Source organism: Choloepus didactylus, chromosome 5 (assembly GCF_015220235.1).
Source record: "Choloepus didactylus isolate mChoDid1 chromosome 5, mChoDid1.pri, whole genome shotgun sequence".
Taxonomy (NCBI): domain Eukaryota; kingdom Metazoa; phylum Chordata; class Mammalia; order Pilosa; family Megalonychidae; genus Choloepus; species Choloepus didactylus.
This window is the reverse complement of record NC_051311.1, coordinates 3,491,368-3,510,167: the sequence shown is the minus strand read 5'-3', so window position 1 is coordinate 3,510,167 and position 18,800 is coordinate 3,491,368. Positions and strand designations below refer to the sequence as shown.

The 18,800-nt window shown below is 37.4% G+C and overlaps 1 protein-coding gene across 1 annotated transcript in view; it reads right to left on the bottom strand.

Annotated features, from left to right (window-relative positions):
* MALRD1 (MAM and LDL receptor class A domain containing 1) overlaps positions 1 to 18,800 on the bottom strand; it is a 703,831-nt gene that overhangs the window by 404,158 nt on the left and 280,873 nt on the right. Inside the window, exon 29 of the mRNA XM_037837380.1 lies at positions 845 to 1,092. Coding sequence (XP_037693308.1) covers positions 845 to 1,092 — 248 coding nt within the window. The remainder of the gene's footprint in view (positions 1 to 844; positions 1,093 to 18,800) is intronic.

Genomic DNA, 18,800 nt, shown 5'->3' with positions numbered 1-18,800 from the left:
GAGCGAGCCCAGGGCCTGCTGCAGCCAGCACCAGATCGCCACCAGCTCCCAGAGAAAGCGTGGCTTTGCTGACATCCTGACTGAGGGCTCCTGGCTCCTAAAACCGTGACTCAGTAACGTCTCATTGCTCAAGCCAACCACTGTGTGTGCTACTTGGCACAGCTTCCCTGGAAAACTAAGACCGTCAATCTCTTGTAATCAAGGTTCTGGTGAATTCATCCTGAGTGCTTCATTTATATTATATATAAAGTTAAATTTAGCTCCTAGCTTCACTGACTCAAATCCGGTGTGGAGTATCTATAAACAACCAAGCAAACAATACATAAAGTGGAAAACCCTGCAAATATGTTGTCATCATACAAGGCTGCTCCACTACAAGATCCATACAACCCTATTTATATTTTAAGACATTTTCTTCAAATGTCCACTGGATAATGACCACATCATCTTTTCCCCCTGCATAGAAAAATTCTTCTGCTCTTTTAGAGCTAAGTTTAACCTTTTCTTTTCCATGAAGACTTCTTAAAATCTTCTACTATGGCTTGTACTGTCTCTTGTATTAACTCTTGGAGATATTTAGCTATATACTGTCTAATTTTTTTTTTCCTGAGGGTGAAATTTTCATAATTCCAGTAAGTTCTAAACTCCAGGAGGGGCAGCAACTGTCATTTTAGTTATTTTGTGTTCTCCATGATTTCTCCCAACAGTTCTGAGTCCTTCTCTCTCGTCCTTACCTCCCCTTCTCACCCCTTCTCGTGCCCCAGGTTGAATCAGTCTGGACTCTCCTCGGCCCGTGTGTGCCTGTGTCCCTCAGCAGTGACACCGAGGTTTCTGTGTGTCCTACCTTGCAGTCTGTGCTTCTCCAGCTTATGAATGGGCTGGAAATTCTGGCTGCTCTCATGGGCTGTTGAGGGAACAGGCTCTTGATGAAGATGTAATGACCAGACGAGTTTCTCAAGGTGTGGTCGGCCACCGGCTCCGAGCCCGCGGAGGAGACACCACTGGCTTTCAGGTTCCAGTCTAAGTCGTCATCCTGGTCCTGCTCCCAGGAACAGAGATCAAACTCAAAATCGCAGCGCCCGCCGGAGGCTCCTGGAAAACATTTCCCAAGGACGCTATTAGGAGAGAAAAGTAGCTGGCTGTAATGCGACAACCCAAAATTATACTCATCACGTCATCTTTAAAAAACTACAATACTATCCTGATAGTGACATTTAATTAGACAAATTTAGTTCATTGTATACAGTTATTTCCATGGTTCATGTAAGTTCATTTCTCAACAAATCTGGTCCCTCTCTTGAAATCAGTGAGAAAACATTTTAGCATTGTACACATTTACTCCTCCAAACATCTATTTGGCCAGTGTAATTAATTTCTTCTCTCTTCTCATCTCTACTTGTGAATTTAGGACACTAATTATCCTGCAACACAGTTTGGCTTGGAAAATGTGGCCTAAAGCAAGAGTTATCATTAATCATCATCATGATTTTTTAGCCCATACTCATTGTAGAGACGAGAAAAATGTGAAACAGAAAAATAAGGTGCAAAGTATAAGTGAATTACTTTATTATAGTAATTTGCAGAAATTAAATATGTTGCTATATTAAATACCAAACATCTCACAGGTGTTCTTTCAAATATTTTATTGCTAATGCCTATGTTGTTGTTTTTTTTTTCTCCTGTTTCCAGGACTGTAGGAATCACAATTTACACAGACCTACATTTCTAATACTCATGGTAAATTAAAAACCTAACAACATTAGAAAAGATGTTATAAAACTGAGTATTATGTTATTAAAGTGCCATATTTTATAACGTTATATGTCTAGGATGCTTTTTATATTCTTTATTTTTAAGTAAATATTCAGCAATAAACCAACGAATAATTAATTTAAACATAAGCAATAAAATGTAGTGTTTATAGTTCTTTGAGAACAACAGATCATTATCAAGTTCTGTCAGATTATTAAAACTAGAAAATGAAAATTTGCAAAATCATAATTATATGCGAGATGGTGTCCAATGCTAAAAATACTTGAGAATAACTTAAGTCATAGCAATTGGAAATGGATCCAGATATTTTTTCCTTAAAGATGCCTATATGAACCATCTTTCATGTATAAGTGAATTTTATCTAAATGAGAACAGCAGTGATTCATGAGCTGTTTTTCTTCCTCTCTGCCATCAGAATATCCAGGAACTTGTTCTCTAGCTCAAAGGCCAAAGAAAGGCAGGTTAACATCCTGACAAGCTTTAGCAATTTCTGGAGGAAGTAGATTCTTCATCTTCTTCTACTCTGCATGATCACACTGTACACTTTTAAGAATCTCCAAATTGTTCTCAGTAGCAAAACAGTGTATTTTTTTACCGATAGCATAGGCCAGATAACATTGTTTAAATATAAAAAGTAAATTCAAGTGTCTTAAAATTAGTAGTCAATAAGTTGGGCTTTCCAAAACATAAGGGTTTTGCCAGTTTCTATGCCATTTTGGGGTGCATAGACTATCTAAATTGAAAGCTAACTTTCCCATACCTCCCAGCAAACAACTTGCCTAACAAGGATAAAAGGCTTAAAATAATCATATTTAGCTTTTGAGAGAACTAAGAAATGATAAATCCAAGAAAGCATCAAACTAATGTGCTTTTAAAAATGACTTAATTTCACAGTCAGGATAATGCTGATTTCTAATGTTTCCAATGATGGAAAAAATTTCCCTGTCATAATGTCTGTCATCAAATAAACAGGCCGTTTTCTATCCAATTGCTAATTAAGTTTTAAAATTACATTTGAAATGTCTTTGGGTAATTTACTGTTTCCTTTACTAGACTGTAATACTTTCAGTCTCTTTTAGTTCAGAATACCAGTGTTTTCCTTGGGGTCCTTCAGAGGCCCGAAAGGGACAGCTCACTAAAGTATTAATAAAGCCAACTCAGCACCTAGCTTAGACTCAGAACTGCTATTTGCTTAAGAACTAGAAACTGAAATAACTACCTCAGATGCCCTCATAGTGGAAAATTTAGCAGCCCACGAGGAGCGGATTATCCTACAGACAAACCTCTCGTGACACCATCCGTATGAGGAAATAATATGTATGGCTGAAAAACAGATTTGATTTGTTTAAACATAATCATATCCACATGCTACGTGAACCTCTGCAATGTAACTCATATTTTCCCTTTGACTTTCTACTCTAATTCTGAAGATATGTTTCCTTGGAAAGCTTAATACATCAGTGGGGGAGAAAAGTTTAAAAAAAAAGCTGGAACAGGCTGTTGGAATTTCACATTGCTGTGCTGAGAGCAAACAACGAATACTTTCATGTTCTGCTATTTCCCACAGGTGCCAGGTGAGAAAAGCAGCAAATAATATTCTGATCAGATGCAATTCCTGGTGTTGCTTAGTGCAATCGATGCCCATGCCAGGCTGCTGCGGTCATCGGGAAGAAAACTGTCGCCTCCATTGACAGCTGCACCATCCATCAAACTGGTGTCTGCCTTTCCACTGATCAATATTTTTATAATAATTGTAGACTCTCTCTTCCATTAAAAAAGCCAGGATTATAGAAGAACATAACCTAATTTCTTTTAAAATCCTACCCTCACATTCCTGAGGTTAAGATCCCATCCACCTACCCAGTTGTCCATCCATCCATCCGTCTGTCCATCCATCCACCCACCCATCTGTCCATCCATCCATCCATCCATCCATCCATACTTCTGTCCATCCATCCATCTGCCCATCCATCCATCCGTCCATCCATCCATCTGCCCATCCATCCATCCATCCATCCATCATCCATCCATCCGTCCGTCCGTCCATCCTTCTGTCCATCCATCCATCCATCCATTCCCTCATTCACTAATGCCGTGTTGAGCCTATTCCATAGGCAAAGCTCACTTAGGATCAGGAAGCTGTCTGGAGGGAGGGCAATGCAAGTTGACCATAAGGGTCTTGGGCATTCCCTTTATATGTGCTATTTCATTTAATTCCCTCAACTTCTTTCTAAAGTAAGTATTATTCTGGTTGATGAGAAAATCAAAGTTCAGAGTTAAGGTGCTTTGCTTAGTCTTACCCGGTGAGAAGCACAGCTGGGAGAAGAGTGCCGTGACAGCCTCGGCACGGATCTTCCCTTGGTAAGGTGGCAATTGGGGAGGACAATTAGAGCAAACCCACAAATACTGCAGGATAAGAAGCACCCACACCCATGAGAAGCTGTTCTGGAGCTGCCCTCTCTGTGGGCAGGTGGCTGCATTAAGATGCGTCATCCAGGCAGGCACGATTATCATGAGGTGGCCTCGTGCGGCCCCTTCTTCGATGTGCTCCTCTGCGTCATCGTGTCCCACGGGTGTCAACTTCTCACCCAAAGGGGGAAGGTCCTGCACTCCAGTGCTGTGAGGCATCCTGTCAGTTATCTCCGTCTTAGGAGAGCTATAGCACACACTAGCATATTAAAGGCTCCGAGAGCTCCCACAATATAGAAACTATTTCTTCGTGCAACAAAGTACATCTCCCAACTTATTTCACTATGTAACCTATTTTTTGCAAAACTCTGAACATCCTGTATATTACTACACCAGTGATGTACAGAACAAGTTTTTCAAAACCTGATATTGTAAAAAATGGACAAAGAATCAACAGCAAGAACTGAAGGTTTGTGAAGCAAAAATTCTGCCTCAAGACTACCCCCTCCACTACTCCTTCCTGAGTTTCCAGCCTAAGGAATTCACACTCAAGAATCCAACATCACACTTACTGGAATGTCCAGCCTCTGTCCTGCCAATGATTTCATGCTTGCCAGCCCCACAATCCACGAGACAATTCACTGTCATATATATGCATATACAGGCACACATCCCTTTTCTTGAGGGTTGGATCATCCTAACCCTGGTCCTGTGGGTGTGAACCCATTTGTAAGAAGGACTTTGGGGATGTAATTCTGAGTTAAGGTGTGAATCATTTGCCAACAGGAATCTGAAGATCCTATTTTGATGAAGCAAGATGGAATCAGGGTGGGCCTGAATCCACTAATACCAGAGTCCTTATAAGCCAAAGAAATCTGGATGTAGTAACAGAAGAAGCCAGACATCAGTGGAGGCCAGAGAAGCAGACAGAAGAAGCACGAGAACGCCATGTGACGGAGGGTTGCCAGAGAGCGACAGACTCCGCGGAGGGCAGAGCCTTGATGTTGAACTCGTAGCGTACAAAACTGTGAGACAATACATTTCTCTTGTTTAAGCCAACAAGCGTGTGGCATTTGTCACAGCAGCCTGGCAGGCTCAGACGGCCGGTCCTCTTTCCCTGGAGAACCAGGTGGATACTTGCCCCAACTTGCCATCGCAACACCGGCAGCCTCTGCAGAGTCCCACCTCGCCGATCCTGGAGGGCTGCAGTGGCCGGCTCGGAGCTCACCCTGGGCCATTCTCTGCCCATGTGCTTGTTCCCACATCCTGCTCCCCTCCCAGGAAAGCAACAGAACATGGATGAAGGGCTGTGGAAACCCTGCCCTCTGGCCCAGGACAAGTCTGACTTCCGGGGTCCCCGCGTTCTTTGGGGCAGAGTCACCCCCAGGACCCACCACCTCCTGCCCACCCACCCTGATGACCCGGTCAGGCCGTAGCTGGAGCGGATGTGCAGGTGTCAGCTCCCCAACAGCCCAAAGGCACTGCGGGCGATGCAGACAGATGGGAAAACCTGTTCTTCATCCCCAAGAAAGTTTTGTTTTCCACTAATCAGAGCAATTTTGATATTCCCCAAGGTCTCGGTAAGTTCTTAGGGAAATTAATTTTTCATTTCTTGCTAGAAGCCCCCCACCAACAATCAATTTCAATCCTTTCCTGGTTTAGGACTTAGCTGGAGCCTCCTAGAGAGCTAAGAAATTTAAATCATCATAGTTTTCAGAACTGTCTTCAAAATACACAAATCCCAGAATTTGCATTCTTTATTGAGTCCCCAAATATTAACTTTATAGCCTTTATTACTATAACAAATGGGATTTTGTTTTTTTAATTTGTTTATTGGTTAATGACATGTAAGAAATCTGCTGATTGATAGGCACAAATATGAGGCCACCTTACTGAATTCTTAAAACTGCTATTTTGGTTTTATTTTTTAAGGGCTATTGGGCTTTGGAAGTATAAAGGCATATCCTATAAAAATAATTATAATTTGGTTTTCCTTTGTTTCATAAAATAAACCAGAACCACAAAAGAGTATTAAATAGTAATATTAATAGTAGATAGTCATGATGTGTTCCTGATTTTAATGGAAGTATTTCCATTATTTCCCCATTAACCTGGTAGATCATCAAAAACATGTTAAGATAATATCAATCTATTCCTACTATAAGAAATAGGTGTTAAATTTAAACAAATATTTTCAGCACCTATCAATTTTAAATGATTTCTTAGAGATTTATTTGGTTACATTAACAGATTTTGTTACATTAAAACATTCTTAAAATGTTGTAAAGTCCCCATCTCAAAGTGTATGATATAATTATTATATTTCTGTATATACTTTGCTAGCATTTTAAATTTTATACATCTATATTCCCAATGAGTTTGGACTGTAGGTTTCTTTCTTTGCTAATTTTTTAGGATTTCATTATCAGTTTTACATTAGGTTCATAAATTCTATCATTTTGTATGGTTGGAATTTTTTTTTTTTTTGGCATTATCAGTTCATTAAAATTTGATAGAACTCAGCAGTATCTATCTCAGGAGACAAAGTTGGAAGACATTTGTTGATAACTGTAATGGTCTAATCAGGTTTTCTGCTTCATTTTTCTCCCAGAATATTAACCATTTCATTGGCATTTTCAAACTACAGAGTTATTGGTCTCCATATGCTTTTTATTGTACTTTTGATAATTCCACCTTGATTTAATTGTATTTTCTTCCTTTTAAAATTAAAATGTTTTGTGTGCTTTTTAAAAGAACATGCTCCTGTATTTATCATTTGAATTGTTTTTCTGTTTTCCAAGTTAGTATTTCCTTCCCACTGATTTTTTTAAATTTTACTTTACTTTTGTAACTTTTTATTCTTAAATAATTTTGAACCATCAGGAAATTTGCTAGAATAGTGAAAAGTAACTCCCACTTACCCTTTAATCAAATTCATAAATGTTTACATTTTCCCCAATTGCTCTATGTGTGTGTGAATACATCATACATTTTTCTGAAGCATTTGAAAGTAAACTGAGACACTGTATCATTTTATCAACAAATGCTTCAATGCTTCTTTCCTGTAAACAAGGATAGTTTCTTATAGAACCACCGTAAAATCATGGAACCAGAAAATTTGAGATTGCTGTAACACTGGTTCTAATCTACAGTCCTTATTCATTTTGTCAACTATCCCCTATGTCCCTTGGAGTTATTATCCCCCTGGTTCCAGATCCAGCCTGGAGCACGCACTCATTTAGTGGTCATAAACCTTAGTATTTCCCTCTCTCTCTCTCCCTACCCCCCACCGCTCTCTCTCATCTACATAAGTTTATATGGATACCATCAATTTCAGCCTGTGCCAGTTTGTATATATTATGTCCCCTGGAAAAAGCTATATTCTTTAATGCAATCTTGTAGGGGCAGACATATTAGTGTTGATTAAGTTGGAACCTTTGGATTAGGCTGTTTCCATGGAGATGTGACCCACCCAACTGTAGGTGATAACTCTGACTGGATAATTTCCATGGAGGTGTGGCCCCACCTATTCAGCATGGGTCTTGATTAGTCAGTTCACTGGAGCCCTATAAAAGCTCAGGCAGAAGGAGCTCCCGCTAGCTGCAGCTAAGAGACACATTTTGAAGATGGCTGTTGGAAGCTGACACTGACATTTTGGAGAATGCCATTTTGAAATGCAACCTGGGAGCAAGCAGACACAAGCCACATGCCTTCCCAGCTAACGGAGGTTTTCAGGATGCCAATCGCCTTTCTCCAGTGAAGGTACCCGATTGTTGATGTCTTACATTGGACACTTTATGGCCTTAAGACTGTTAACTTTGTAACCAAATAAACCCTCTTTATAAAAGCCAATCCATTTCTGGTGTTTTGCAGAAGGGCAGCATTAGCAAACCAGAACACAGGCCAATACCATATTTCCATTTCTGTCACTCCAATATGAAGCCTAGCTCAAATTTTAGTCAATATTTGCATGTAACTGCTCAGATCTAAAATATGCAGAAGGTATTTTAGCTTCAGAATTTCCAAACTTCACCACTATTAAAAGAAAGCCAATTAATTAGAATTCAATATTTGTTCATTATTTTAAGGTAAAATTTAAACACAATGAGTGCACAGGTCTTTTCTGATCAGTGTGTCCAGCTAAAAAGCTCAGCCTCCCTGCTGACATAATTTTGGCCAATGAGATAAAAATGCAGGTGTACTAAGGGGTATTGAAAAGGTTTTGACTTTCCTTCTCCACCTCCCCAGAGCTATTTTCTTGATTTAAAAAAAAAATTACAGACACTCTCCCTTCTCGTTTTCCCCCTTCCCCCACTAGTAGCCACTAATCTGCTTTCTATCACTGCGAATTTGCTATTTCTAGTTATCTCATGTAAGGGATATCTTTTCATTTTTCATCCTTATGTTTCTTCTTTGTTTCACTGAACATGTTTTCAAGGTTCTTCTATGTTGCAGCAGGTCTTATAACTTCATTTTTTCTTATGGCTGAATAATATTCCATTGCACTTAGATGCCACATTTTGTTTTATCCATTCATTTGTTGACAGACAGCTGGGTTTTTCCAGTTTTTGACTACTGTGAATAATCCTGCTATAAACATTGGTTATAAGTATCTGTTTTTTGGTTGTATGCTTAGAAGTGGGATTGCCAGTGCAACTGGTAATCCTATATTTAACTTTTTAAGGAACTACTATATTGCTTTCCATAGTAGCTGTATCATTTTTCATTCCCACCAACAAAGCACTAGATATAATTCTAATTTACCTACATCCTCTCCATTTGTTACCTTGTTTTTTTTTGTTTTTTTTTTTAATGAAAGCCATACTTGTGGGTATGAAGTGGTATCTCAGTTTTAGTTTGCATTTCCATAATGGCTAATGATGTTTAGTATGTTTGCACATATTTGTTGGCCATTACTACATCTTCTTTGGAGAAATGCCTAGTCAAGTCCTTTGCACATGTTTAAATTGGGTTTTGTCTTTTTGTTGTTGCACTGTTAAAGTTCTTTATACTCTGTACATTAAACCCTTATCTGATGTATGGTTTGAAGCTATTTTCTCCCATTCAATAGGTTGTCTTTTCAGTTTCTTGATTATTACCTTTGATGTACAAAAACATTTTTAAAAAATATTATGGAGTCAAATTTTTTTTGTTTCTTCCACTGCTCATGCTTTGGTGTCATATATAAGTATCCATTGCTGAATCCCAGGTAATAAATAGCTGCCCTTAGACTATCTTCTAAGAATTTTATATTTTTAGCCCTTCTATTGGGTCCTTAATCCATTTTGAGTTGATTTTTGTATATGGTGTAAACTAAGGGTCTAACTTCTTTCTTCTGCATGTGGATATGCAGTTTTTCCAAAACCATTTGTTGAAGACACTATTCTTTCCCTACTGCATGGGTACTTAGCACCCATGTCACAAATTAATTGTTCATAGATGTGAAGGTCTCTTTCCAATTCTGTTCTGCTGATATCTTTGTCTATGTTTGTGCCACTACCACACTGTTTTGATTACTGTCACTTTGTAAAACAACTGGAACTTAGGAAGTGCCACTCCTCCAACCCTGTTCTTTTCTCAATATTGTTTTTGCTATTTGGGGCTGTTCTGGTTTGCTAATGCTGCTGTTATGCAAAATACCAGAAATGGATTGGCTTTTATAAAGGGGGTTTATTTGGTTACAAATTTGCAGTCTGAAGGCTGTGAGAAAGTCCAAACTAAGGCATCAACACAAATATACCTTCATCAAATGAAGACCCATGGCATCCGGAAAAGCTCTGTTAGCGGCGTCTGCTGATGCCGGGTTGTGTTCCAGCTCCTCTCTCAGCTGCTGTGCTCTCTTCAAAATGTTGCTCTTGAGGCGTTTTGTCCTCTCTTAGCTTCTCCAGAGCAAACACTGGGCTAGCATCCCCAACGTATCAGCAAAAGTCTGCTTTCAGTGGCTGTATCCAAAATGTCTTTCTTAGCTGCTCTCCAAAATGTCACTCTCAGCTGCTCTGAGGTCCTTCTGTCTGTGAATTCCTTTACAGGACTCCAGTGATTTAATTAAGACCCACCCTGAATGGGTGGGGTAACACCTCTATGGAAATACTCAATCAAAGGATTCCAACCTGATCAACACTAATATGTCAGCCCACACAAGACTGCTCAAAGAACTTGTCAATTTGGGGGACATAATATATCCAAACCAGCACAGGAGGCCTCTGCAGTTCCATCTAAATTTGAGGATTGGCTTTACCATTTCTGCAAATAAAGGCTGCTACAATTTTAAAAGGGATTGCATTGACCCTGTATATTGTTTTAGGTAAATGGATATATTAACAGTATTAACTCTTTCAGTCCTGAACATGGGCTGTCTTGACATTTAAATAGGTCTTCTCTAATTTCTTTCAGTGGTGTTTTGTAGTCTTCAGTATACTTAGCTAAGTTTATTTCGACTTTTCTGAAGTTTTATCAGAAATGATGCTGGATTTTACTGAATGCCTTCTCTGCATCTATTACAATCTATCAGCTTTCTTTTCTTTCATTCTGTTTATCTAGTGTATTACATTGACGGATTTTTGTTTGTTGAACCACCCTCAAATTCTCGGGATGAATTTGACTTGGTTATGGTGTATAAACCCTCTAATACACCATTGGACTTGGTTTGCTAGTATTGTGTTAAGGATCACTACATCTCTATTCATTAGGGAAGTTGGGCTGTAATTTTCTTCTCTTGCTAGGCTTTGGTATCAGAGCAACGCTGGCCTCATAGAATGAATTGGGAAGTGTTCCCTCCTCTTGAATTATTTGGAAGAGTTTGAGAAGGATTTGTTTTAATCCTTCAAATATTTGATAGAATTCACCATATCTTAAATGCACAGTTTGATATTTTGACAAATGCATAAGACATACCTGAAATATTGAACATCTGCTTCACCCAAGTAAGTTCCCAGTGCTTGTTCAAATATTTAGTGTATACTGTCAATTTCTAAAAAGAATCCTTCTCAGATTTCAAATAGGATCATGTTGAATCTTTAAATCAAACAGGGGAGAATTGTCATCTGAATGATATTGAGTCTTTTCCAATCTAAGAACATGATAAATCCTTCCATTTATTTAGCTCTGTTCTAATTTCTTTCAACAATATTTTGCAGTTTTCATTAAAGCCTTGCACATATTTTATTAAATGCATTCCCTCCTCCTTTATGTGCTGAAAGAGTTTCTGTAAGGTTGGTGACATGTCATCCTTAAAATTATGATGGATTTCATCAGTGAAGCTATCTGTGGTCAAAGTTTGATTTGTGGGGAAAATGTTTATCACAAGTTAATTTCTGTAATTCATTTAGATTTATTCAGATTTGTTTCAGTTTTAATGCTTTGCAAGATATCTGCTCAGATTTTCCAAGGTGTTGAAATTTGGGGGAATAAAGTTATTCCTAATATTTACTTACCATTTTTTTAATGTCAGAAGTGTTTGGGATACTATCCACTTTCATTCCTGAAATTAAGGTGTTTTCTCTCTTTACTCTCTATCACTTTAATTAGGGATTTATTAAACATATTAATCATTCAAAGATGATTTTGGCAACTCTAAAATTAAAGTTTATTAAAAAATAATTTTTGCCCTTCTTAATATATTCCTTTTGTTTTACTACTTACGTTTTCAATTGATTTCTGCTCTAAGCTTTATTATTTCCTTCTACGTACTTATTGGGTGTTTAATTTGTTTGTTTCTTTCAATGTTCTTAGGTTGGAAACTTAGATCATTTATTTCAGAACTTTCTTCTTTGTAATATAAAAACTTAATACTATGAACTTCCCTTTAACGACTGATTTAGCAGTAACTGTAAACATATTTTATTCATCAGCGTATTGTAATTACTGTTCAATTTGAAATACTTTTCACATTTACATTCACACTGGAAAAATATTATAATGCAGTTTTCTAGTGTAGTTTACTCTAAATTTCAGTTATTCAGATTTCCTATATTCTTTTGAATTTTTGTCTAGCAGCTCTGTGAATTAATGAAAGAGAGTTATTCAAATCTCTGGCTGAGGTGGTGAATTTGTTTATTTTTATTTTAGTTCCATCAGAATTTGTTTCAGGCATTTTGAAGCCCTGTTATTAGGCAAATACACATTTCTAATTGTTATGCCTTCTTGATAAATTGACCGTTTCATCATAATGAAATGTCTTTCTATCATTTGTAATGTTCTTTTTCTAAAGTCTATTTTTATGTTAGATACTATAGAATTATTGTCTATGCTGTTTTCAAGAGACATACTTCAAATATAAAAATAGTTTTGGTTGATAGTTGGATAATGATTTTTTTCCAATTGGAAATCTCTGCATTTTAATAGTGTATTTATGCTAGTTACATGTAATATAATTATTGTTATTGCAGGATTTGGAGCTATCATTTTATTTTTTCCTGTGTGTCTCATCTATTTTTTATTCATCTCTCCCTCCTTCCCTTCCTTCTTTTGCATTAGTCAAATATTTTTAGTAGTCTATTTTAATTCTTCTTTTGGGGGTTTAGTTACATCTCTTGTTTATTTTTAGTGGTTGGTCTAGTGAGGGTAATATGTAACCTATCATAGTATATATAAAGTTAATTTTGTTCTTCCTGTAAAATATAAGATTCCTGGTATAGTTCAGTTTCACTCACTTCACAATTTTCTGGTATTTTGTCATAAATATTAAACCTACTTAAGACGAAACCATCCCTGAACAAATAATATAATTCACATATACATTTCCCATGAACAAGAACATTCTTTTATACAGTCCCATTAAGCGCAGCTAAGAAGTTCAAGAAATTCAACATTGATACAAAGCTTACATTCTATATTTCCTTTTTTCCTTTCTTTTGTCCCAACTGTGTCCCTTTGAGCCTTCTCTCCTCCATCCTCAGATCCCATCCAAGGATCATCCTTGGCTTTTAATTGTCATTATCTATTCAGACTGTCCTTTTTTTTTTTTTTTTTCCAATTGTGGAAACATATATACAGCCTAAATCTTCCCATTTCAACCCCTCCTTAGCATTCCATTAGTGGGATTAGTCACATTTAGAATGCTGTAATGCTATCACCTTCCCACCTTACATTACTAGAAATTTCCCTTCACCCCAAACAGAAACCCCACACTCATTTCTTAACTCTCCATTGCCCCTGCCCCTACTTCTCATAACCCATACTCTACTTTTCATCTCTATGGTCATATTCTCTGATACTTTCTTTCTGTTTACTGTGGAGCTTAAATTTAACCTCTTAAATCTATAACAATCTTGTTTTTCTTTGATACCAACTTCACTTCAATAGGACATATAAACTATGTTCCTATACTCCTCCATTCCCCCACCTTTATATAGTTCTTGTCAAAAATTACATATTTTACATTGAGTCCAAAACCACTGATTTGTCACTAGAGTTTGTGTATTTTATATCATGTAGGAAGTAAATAGTGGAGTTACAAATCAAAAACACAGTAGTACTGGTATTTTTATTTACCATGTGATCTTTACTGGAAATCTTTATTTCTTCATGTGGTTTCAGTCAATTGTTTAATGTTCCTTTGTTTCAGCCTGCTCAATTGCCTTTAGCATTTCTTATAGGACTGATCTACTGGATGAAGTCCCTCAGCTTTTGATTATCTTGGAATGTTTTCATCTCCCCCTAATTTTTACCCTCCAGTTGTTTGTGAATTTTCTAAGTCTCTGATGGTTATTGACTTCTATTTGTATTCCATTGTGGTCAGAGAATGTGCTTTGAATAAATTCAATTTTTTTTTTAAATTTATTGAGGCGTGTTTTATGTCCCAGCATATTGTCTATTCTGGAGAAAGATTCGTGAACACTATAGAAGAATGTGTGTCCTGGTGATTTGGGATGTAATGTTCTATGTATGTCTGTTTAATTTCTCTATATCTCTCTCTCCTTTCTTTGTTTCTCTGTTGGTAGGGCTCCCTTTACTATCTCAAGTAGGGCAGGTCTTTTATTAGCAAAATCTCACAGCATTTGTTTGTCTGTGAAAAATTTAAGCTCTCCCTCAAATCTGAAGGAGAGTTTTGCTGGATAAAGTATTCTTGGTTGGAAGTTTTCTCTCTCAGAATTTTAAATATGTCATGCCACTGCCTTCTCGCCTCCATGGTGGCTGCTGAGCAGTCACTACTTAGTCTTATGTTGTTTCCTTTGTATGTGGTGAATTGCTTTTCTCTTGCTGCTCCCAGAACTTGCTCCTTCTTTTCAGTATTTGACAGTCTGATCAGAATATGTATCAAAGTGGGTTTATTTGGATTTATTCTATTCAGAGTTTGCTGGGCATTTATGCTTTGTGTCTTTATATTGTGTAGAAGGTTTGGGAAGTTTTCCCCAACAATTTCTTTGAAAACTCTTTCTAGACCTTTACCCTTCTCTTCCCCTTCTGGGACACCAATGATTCTTAAATTTGGACATTTTATTTTATCTATCATATCCCTGAGATCCATTTTGATTTTTTCAATGTTTTTCCCCATTCTTTCTTTTGTTCTTTCATTTTCCATTCTGTGGTCCTTGAGGAGGCTGAGTCATTGTTCAATGTCCTCTAATCTTGTATTATGAGTATCCAGAGTCTTTTTAATTTGGCTAACAGTTTCTTTTATTTATTACGTAAAGGTGGGGGAATGGTGGAATATAGGAACATAGTTTATATGTCCTATTGAAGTGAAGTTGGTATCAAAGAAAAACAAGATTGTTATAGATTTAAGAGGTTAAATTTAAGCTCCACAGTAAACAGAAAGAAAGTATCAGAGAATATGACCATAGAGATGAAAAGTAGAGTATGGGTTATGAGAAGTAGGGGAAGGGGCAATGGAGAGTTAAGAAATGAGTGTGGGGTTTCTGTTTGGGGTGAAGGGAAATTTCTAGTAATGGAAGGTGGGAAGGTGATAGCATTACAGCATTCTAAATGTGATTAATCCCACTAATGGAATGCTCCGGAGGGGTTGAAATGGGAAGATTTAGGCTGTATAAATATATATATCTTCTACTTTTTATTTACTCTTGCAATTTCTTCTTTATGCTCTTCTAGGGTCTTCTTTATGTCCTTTATATCCTGTGCCATGCTCTTCTTCATGTCCTTTGTATCCTGTGCCATGTTCTTGTTGTTTGTCCTTAGTTCTTGGATTAATTGCACCAAGTACTGTGTCTCCTCTGATCTTTTGATTTAGGTGTTTGGGTTTGGGTTCTCCCTATCATCTGGTTTTATCATATGCTTTAAGATTTTCTGTTGTTTTTGGCTTCTTGGCATTTGCTTTACTTGATAGGGTTCTTTCAAGTTATAAAAAATACCAATCTAATTTTTCAGATCTATAGCTTGGTGGCGTACACTTTAACTAACTAACCAGCAGATGGCGTCCGTGAGTCACCTATTCCCTTCAAGTCAGTTCTCCCCAACTTTGTCTTTGTGGTGTGTGGGGAAATGATTCTGTGGGGTTCAGTTGGTGCACTCAGTTTGGGTGTGTTGTTGGTGCTGTCCGCCCTGAATGTGGGGCGTGTGTGTGGGTGGTTAGGGAGGCAGGACAGCTTTAATAATCAGACCTCCCAGGTGTTCCTGGAGATTTAAGGCTGTTACAAGAGTCTAAACCTTCATTTCGGTTTTGCCACAGATTGTCTCTGCCGCTGACCCACAAGTCCTTGGTATTGGCGTAGGGACCCTGGGTTTTCCGAGCAGGTCCCCTGTCCCTGCCGTGCTCTTCCAGGACCTCTGCTGAGGGAAGGCTGTGCCACGTCACAAGTGCGTGCCGGCCTCCAGGGAAGCCCTGAGCCACCGCGCTGTGCAGGGGCATTCCCAGCCTGTCGTTTCAGAACGCAGACTCCCAGTTTCACCAAATGCACGGTCCCTGTGGATTTAGCAGACTTTGTCCGGCTGGTGCATCGCTGGAACTGGTGTTCTGGGTCACTTTCTGGCTTTTATCCAGTATTTTTCATGGAGGTGTTTTTTTTGCCCTTTCTCACCTAGCCGCCATCTTAGGTTCTCTCCATATATTTTGTTTTTGAACTTTTCATATTTACTTTGAAATTGTCTTGTAAATACACTTTTGAATTCCTCTCTTATTCAGTATTTATTTAAAGCATATAAATTATTAATCTAATTTCCTCAGGATTTCAGCTTAATTTTATTAATATTTATTTTCATTATATTTTGATCAAAAAATGTGTACCATAAAACTTTTACTCTGTGAAATTTGTTAAATTGTCCCCTAAATTGTGGCGAATTCATAAATGTACCACATATGGTTGAAAGAAATACCTTTTTTAAGGTACAAAATTCTATATATTTTTATAGAATTAATATATATGCATTAATTTAACCTTATTGATAATATTTTTCAAATCCTCTATGCCTTTGTTTATTTATTTTTGTTTACCTGATCAGCAAAACCTGATTGAGGCATTTTTAAATATGACTGAACAATTGAATTTTCCTATTTTTCTTAAGATAACCCTAATAATTTTGTTTTATATACTGGTTATATTATTTTCTATCATGACTTAACAATTAATCTCTTATTTTTAATTTGTGCAATTTTATATAGCTTCAATACTTTTAATTTCTTGAAAGCTCCCTTTTTTATATATATGGCTATTATTTATATTCCATATATAGTATAGTCTTCTTCATCATCACCAATTATCATAGATTTAATTTCCATCCTCCTTCATATCTATTATTTCCTCTCAGTCTTCATCTTGTTGAAATTTTCTTCTACATTCTGAGAAATTTTCAAATTTGTACTCCTTGACACTGATGCTGTCTTTTATAATGTTACTTTCGCATAAAATTTCATCCAGGATTGAAATTCTTCCATTTTTTTGTACAATGCCAACTGAATCTTTTCTCTCCTTTTCTCTCATCTAGCCTTCTGTTCATATTTCATACAATCCATGATTTCTTAAATTTCATTAAGTGGGCATAATATAGATTTTGAGTTTTTGAGTCACTGTAACTAATACATTTCAGAAGAATGAGATCCCTCTAATGTTCCCATTTTTTGTTACTTTTGCAATGGTGCCCATTTAGATAATATTCCAGAACTTGTGTATGCCAGCAGACAACATTTGTGGCTTTCTGCTCATTCCTTCAATATTACTTGTCAATTTCGTGGAAGCCCCTTCTCAGATGTATCCCCAGAGGCCACATTCATAAACCAATTTCCAGTTCACGGTAGACTGTAATTAATCTAACCTTTGTAATGAGACAGAACCATTTTTCACTTCACTGCTTTGTGCTATAACCCTTTAATCCAGGGAATACAAAACAATCACAAGAGCAACAACCAAACAAATCAGAAACGCACACTCATCAACTCACACAACTTCCATGGATATTCCTGATTGCCTCCCTCTTTTTATCCCTGTATTTCAACTGCCAATGCCAATCCTGACTATTCCCATTTGAGCCAAGATGCAAGCCTTTGACTTATTTCACATAATGCTGTTTCTTACTTAAAGGAAGTAATTATTTGGGGATAAAGGGTATGTGAATAGGTCTCTTTTGTTAAAATTGTAATAGAAAAACCAACTTCTAAGAAGTGAGATACTAGTTTATATTGGTGTAAAAATTCTAGTTACCTTTATATTCACAAGTGAAATTTAAAAGCTATGTATAGATATATAATTTCATTTTCTCCTTTGTACTGGTAGAGAAAGCACATCTGATTTTTAACTGAGGGAGGTTACTTGGTATATGTGTGACCATATGTAAGTAGATTGTTCAAGTTGATTGTATTCATTTGGCTAGACCCAATGATCAGTAGAAACCATGATGATGGAATTTTAAGATGAGTAAATGATAAATCCTGCCTTTCCACTTAAAATATAAATGGTAGAGGTAAATATGGGCCAAGTGATGACAGGTGGGGAATAGGTTAACACCAGCACATGTGAAAAGATGTTTCCAGAGTTATATAACCATCACTTTCTAAAAATGACACCTACTGATTGCCAATTACACCCCCCTTACTCAATCTAGTAGAGATTTCCCAATGCTTATGTTACTTCGTGTTTGCACATCTGATGGTGTTGCCTACGTCTTCCTTCTATAATTACATATTTCCTTGTCTTCAATGCCACCCAAATCTGGTTTTCCCTTTTCCTCTCATTCGGTCGCTTCTGCCTCTCATGTGAGCTTCTACCTCCTCAGTATTGGTGTTATTTGGAGTTCCGTTCGATGCCCTTTCCTCTCCTCTCACTGGATATGTTCTCCCTACACATTATCACCCACATTACATTTTGATGACTCTCAACTCTACATCTCCTACAGAAATGTCCCTCCTAAGCTTAAGATCTACAGAGCCAGCTGCTCATTGCAGACACCCCCTTTCGGAAGACCCACAGGCATCTCATGCTCAGCTAATCAAAAAGCGAAATGAAGCCCTTTAAACATGCTCATTGTCTGGCTTCATTAATGGAGCAGAGTGACTGTAACTGCCAGTTATTCACTGGTGCTGCCCAGAAATTCCCAGGGCTGTGGGGTTTCTCTTCCAAATACTTATTCTCTTCTTTCCATCCTCATAGAAAATACCTGACACTGTTGTCCTTGAGCAGAAAACTGCCATAGGCTCCTGACTGATCCCCCACCTCCAAAAATGCTCCCAT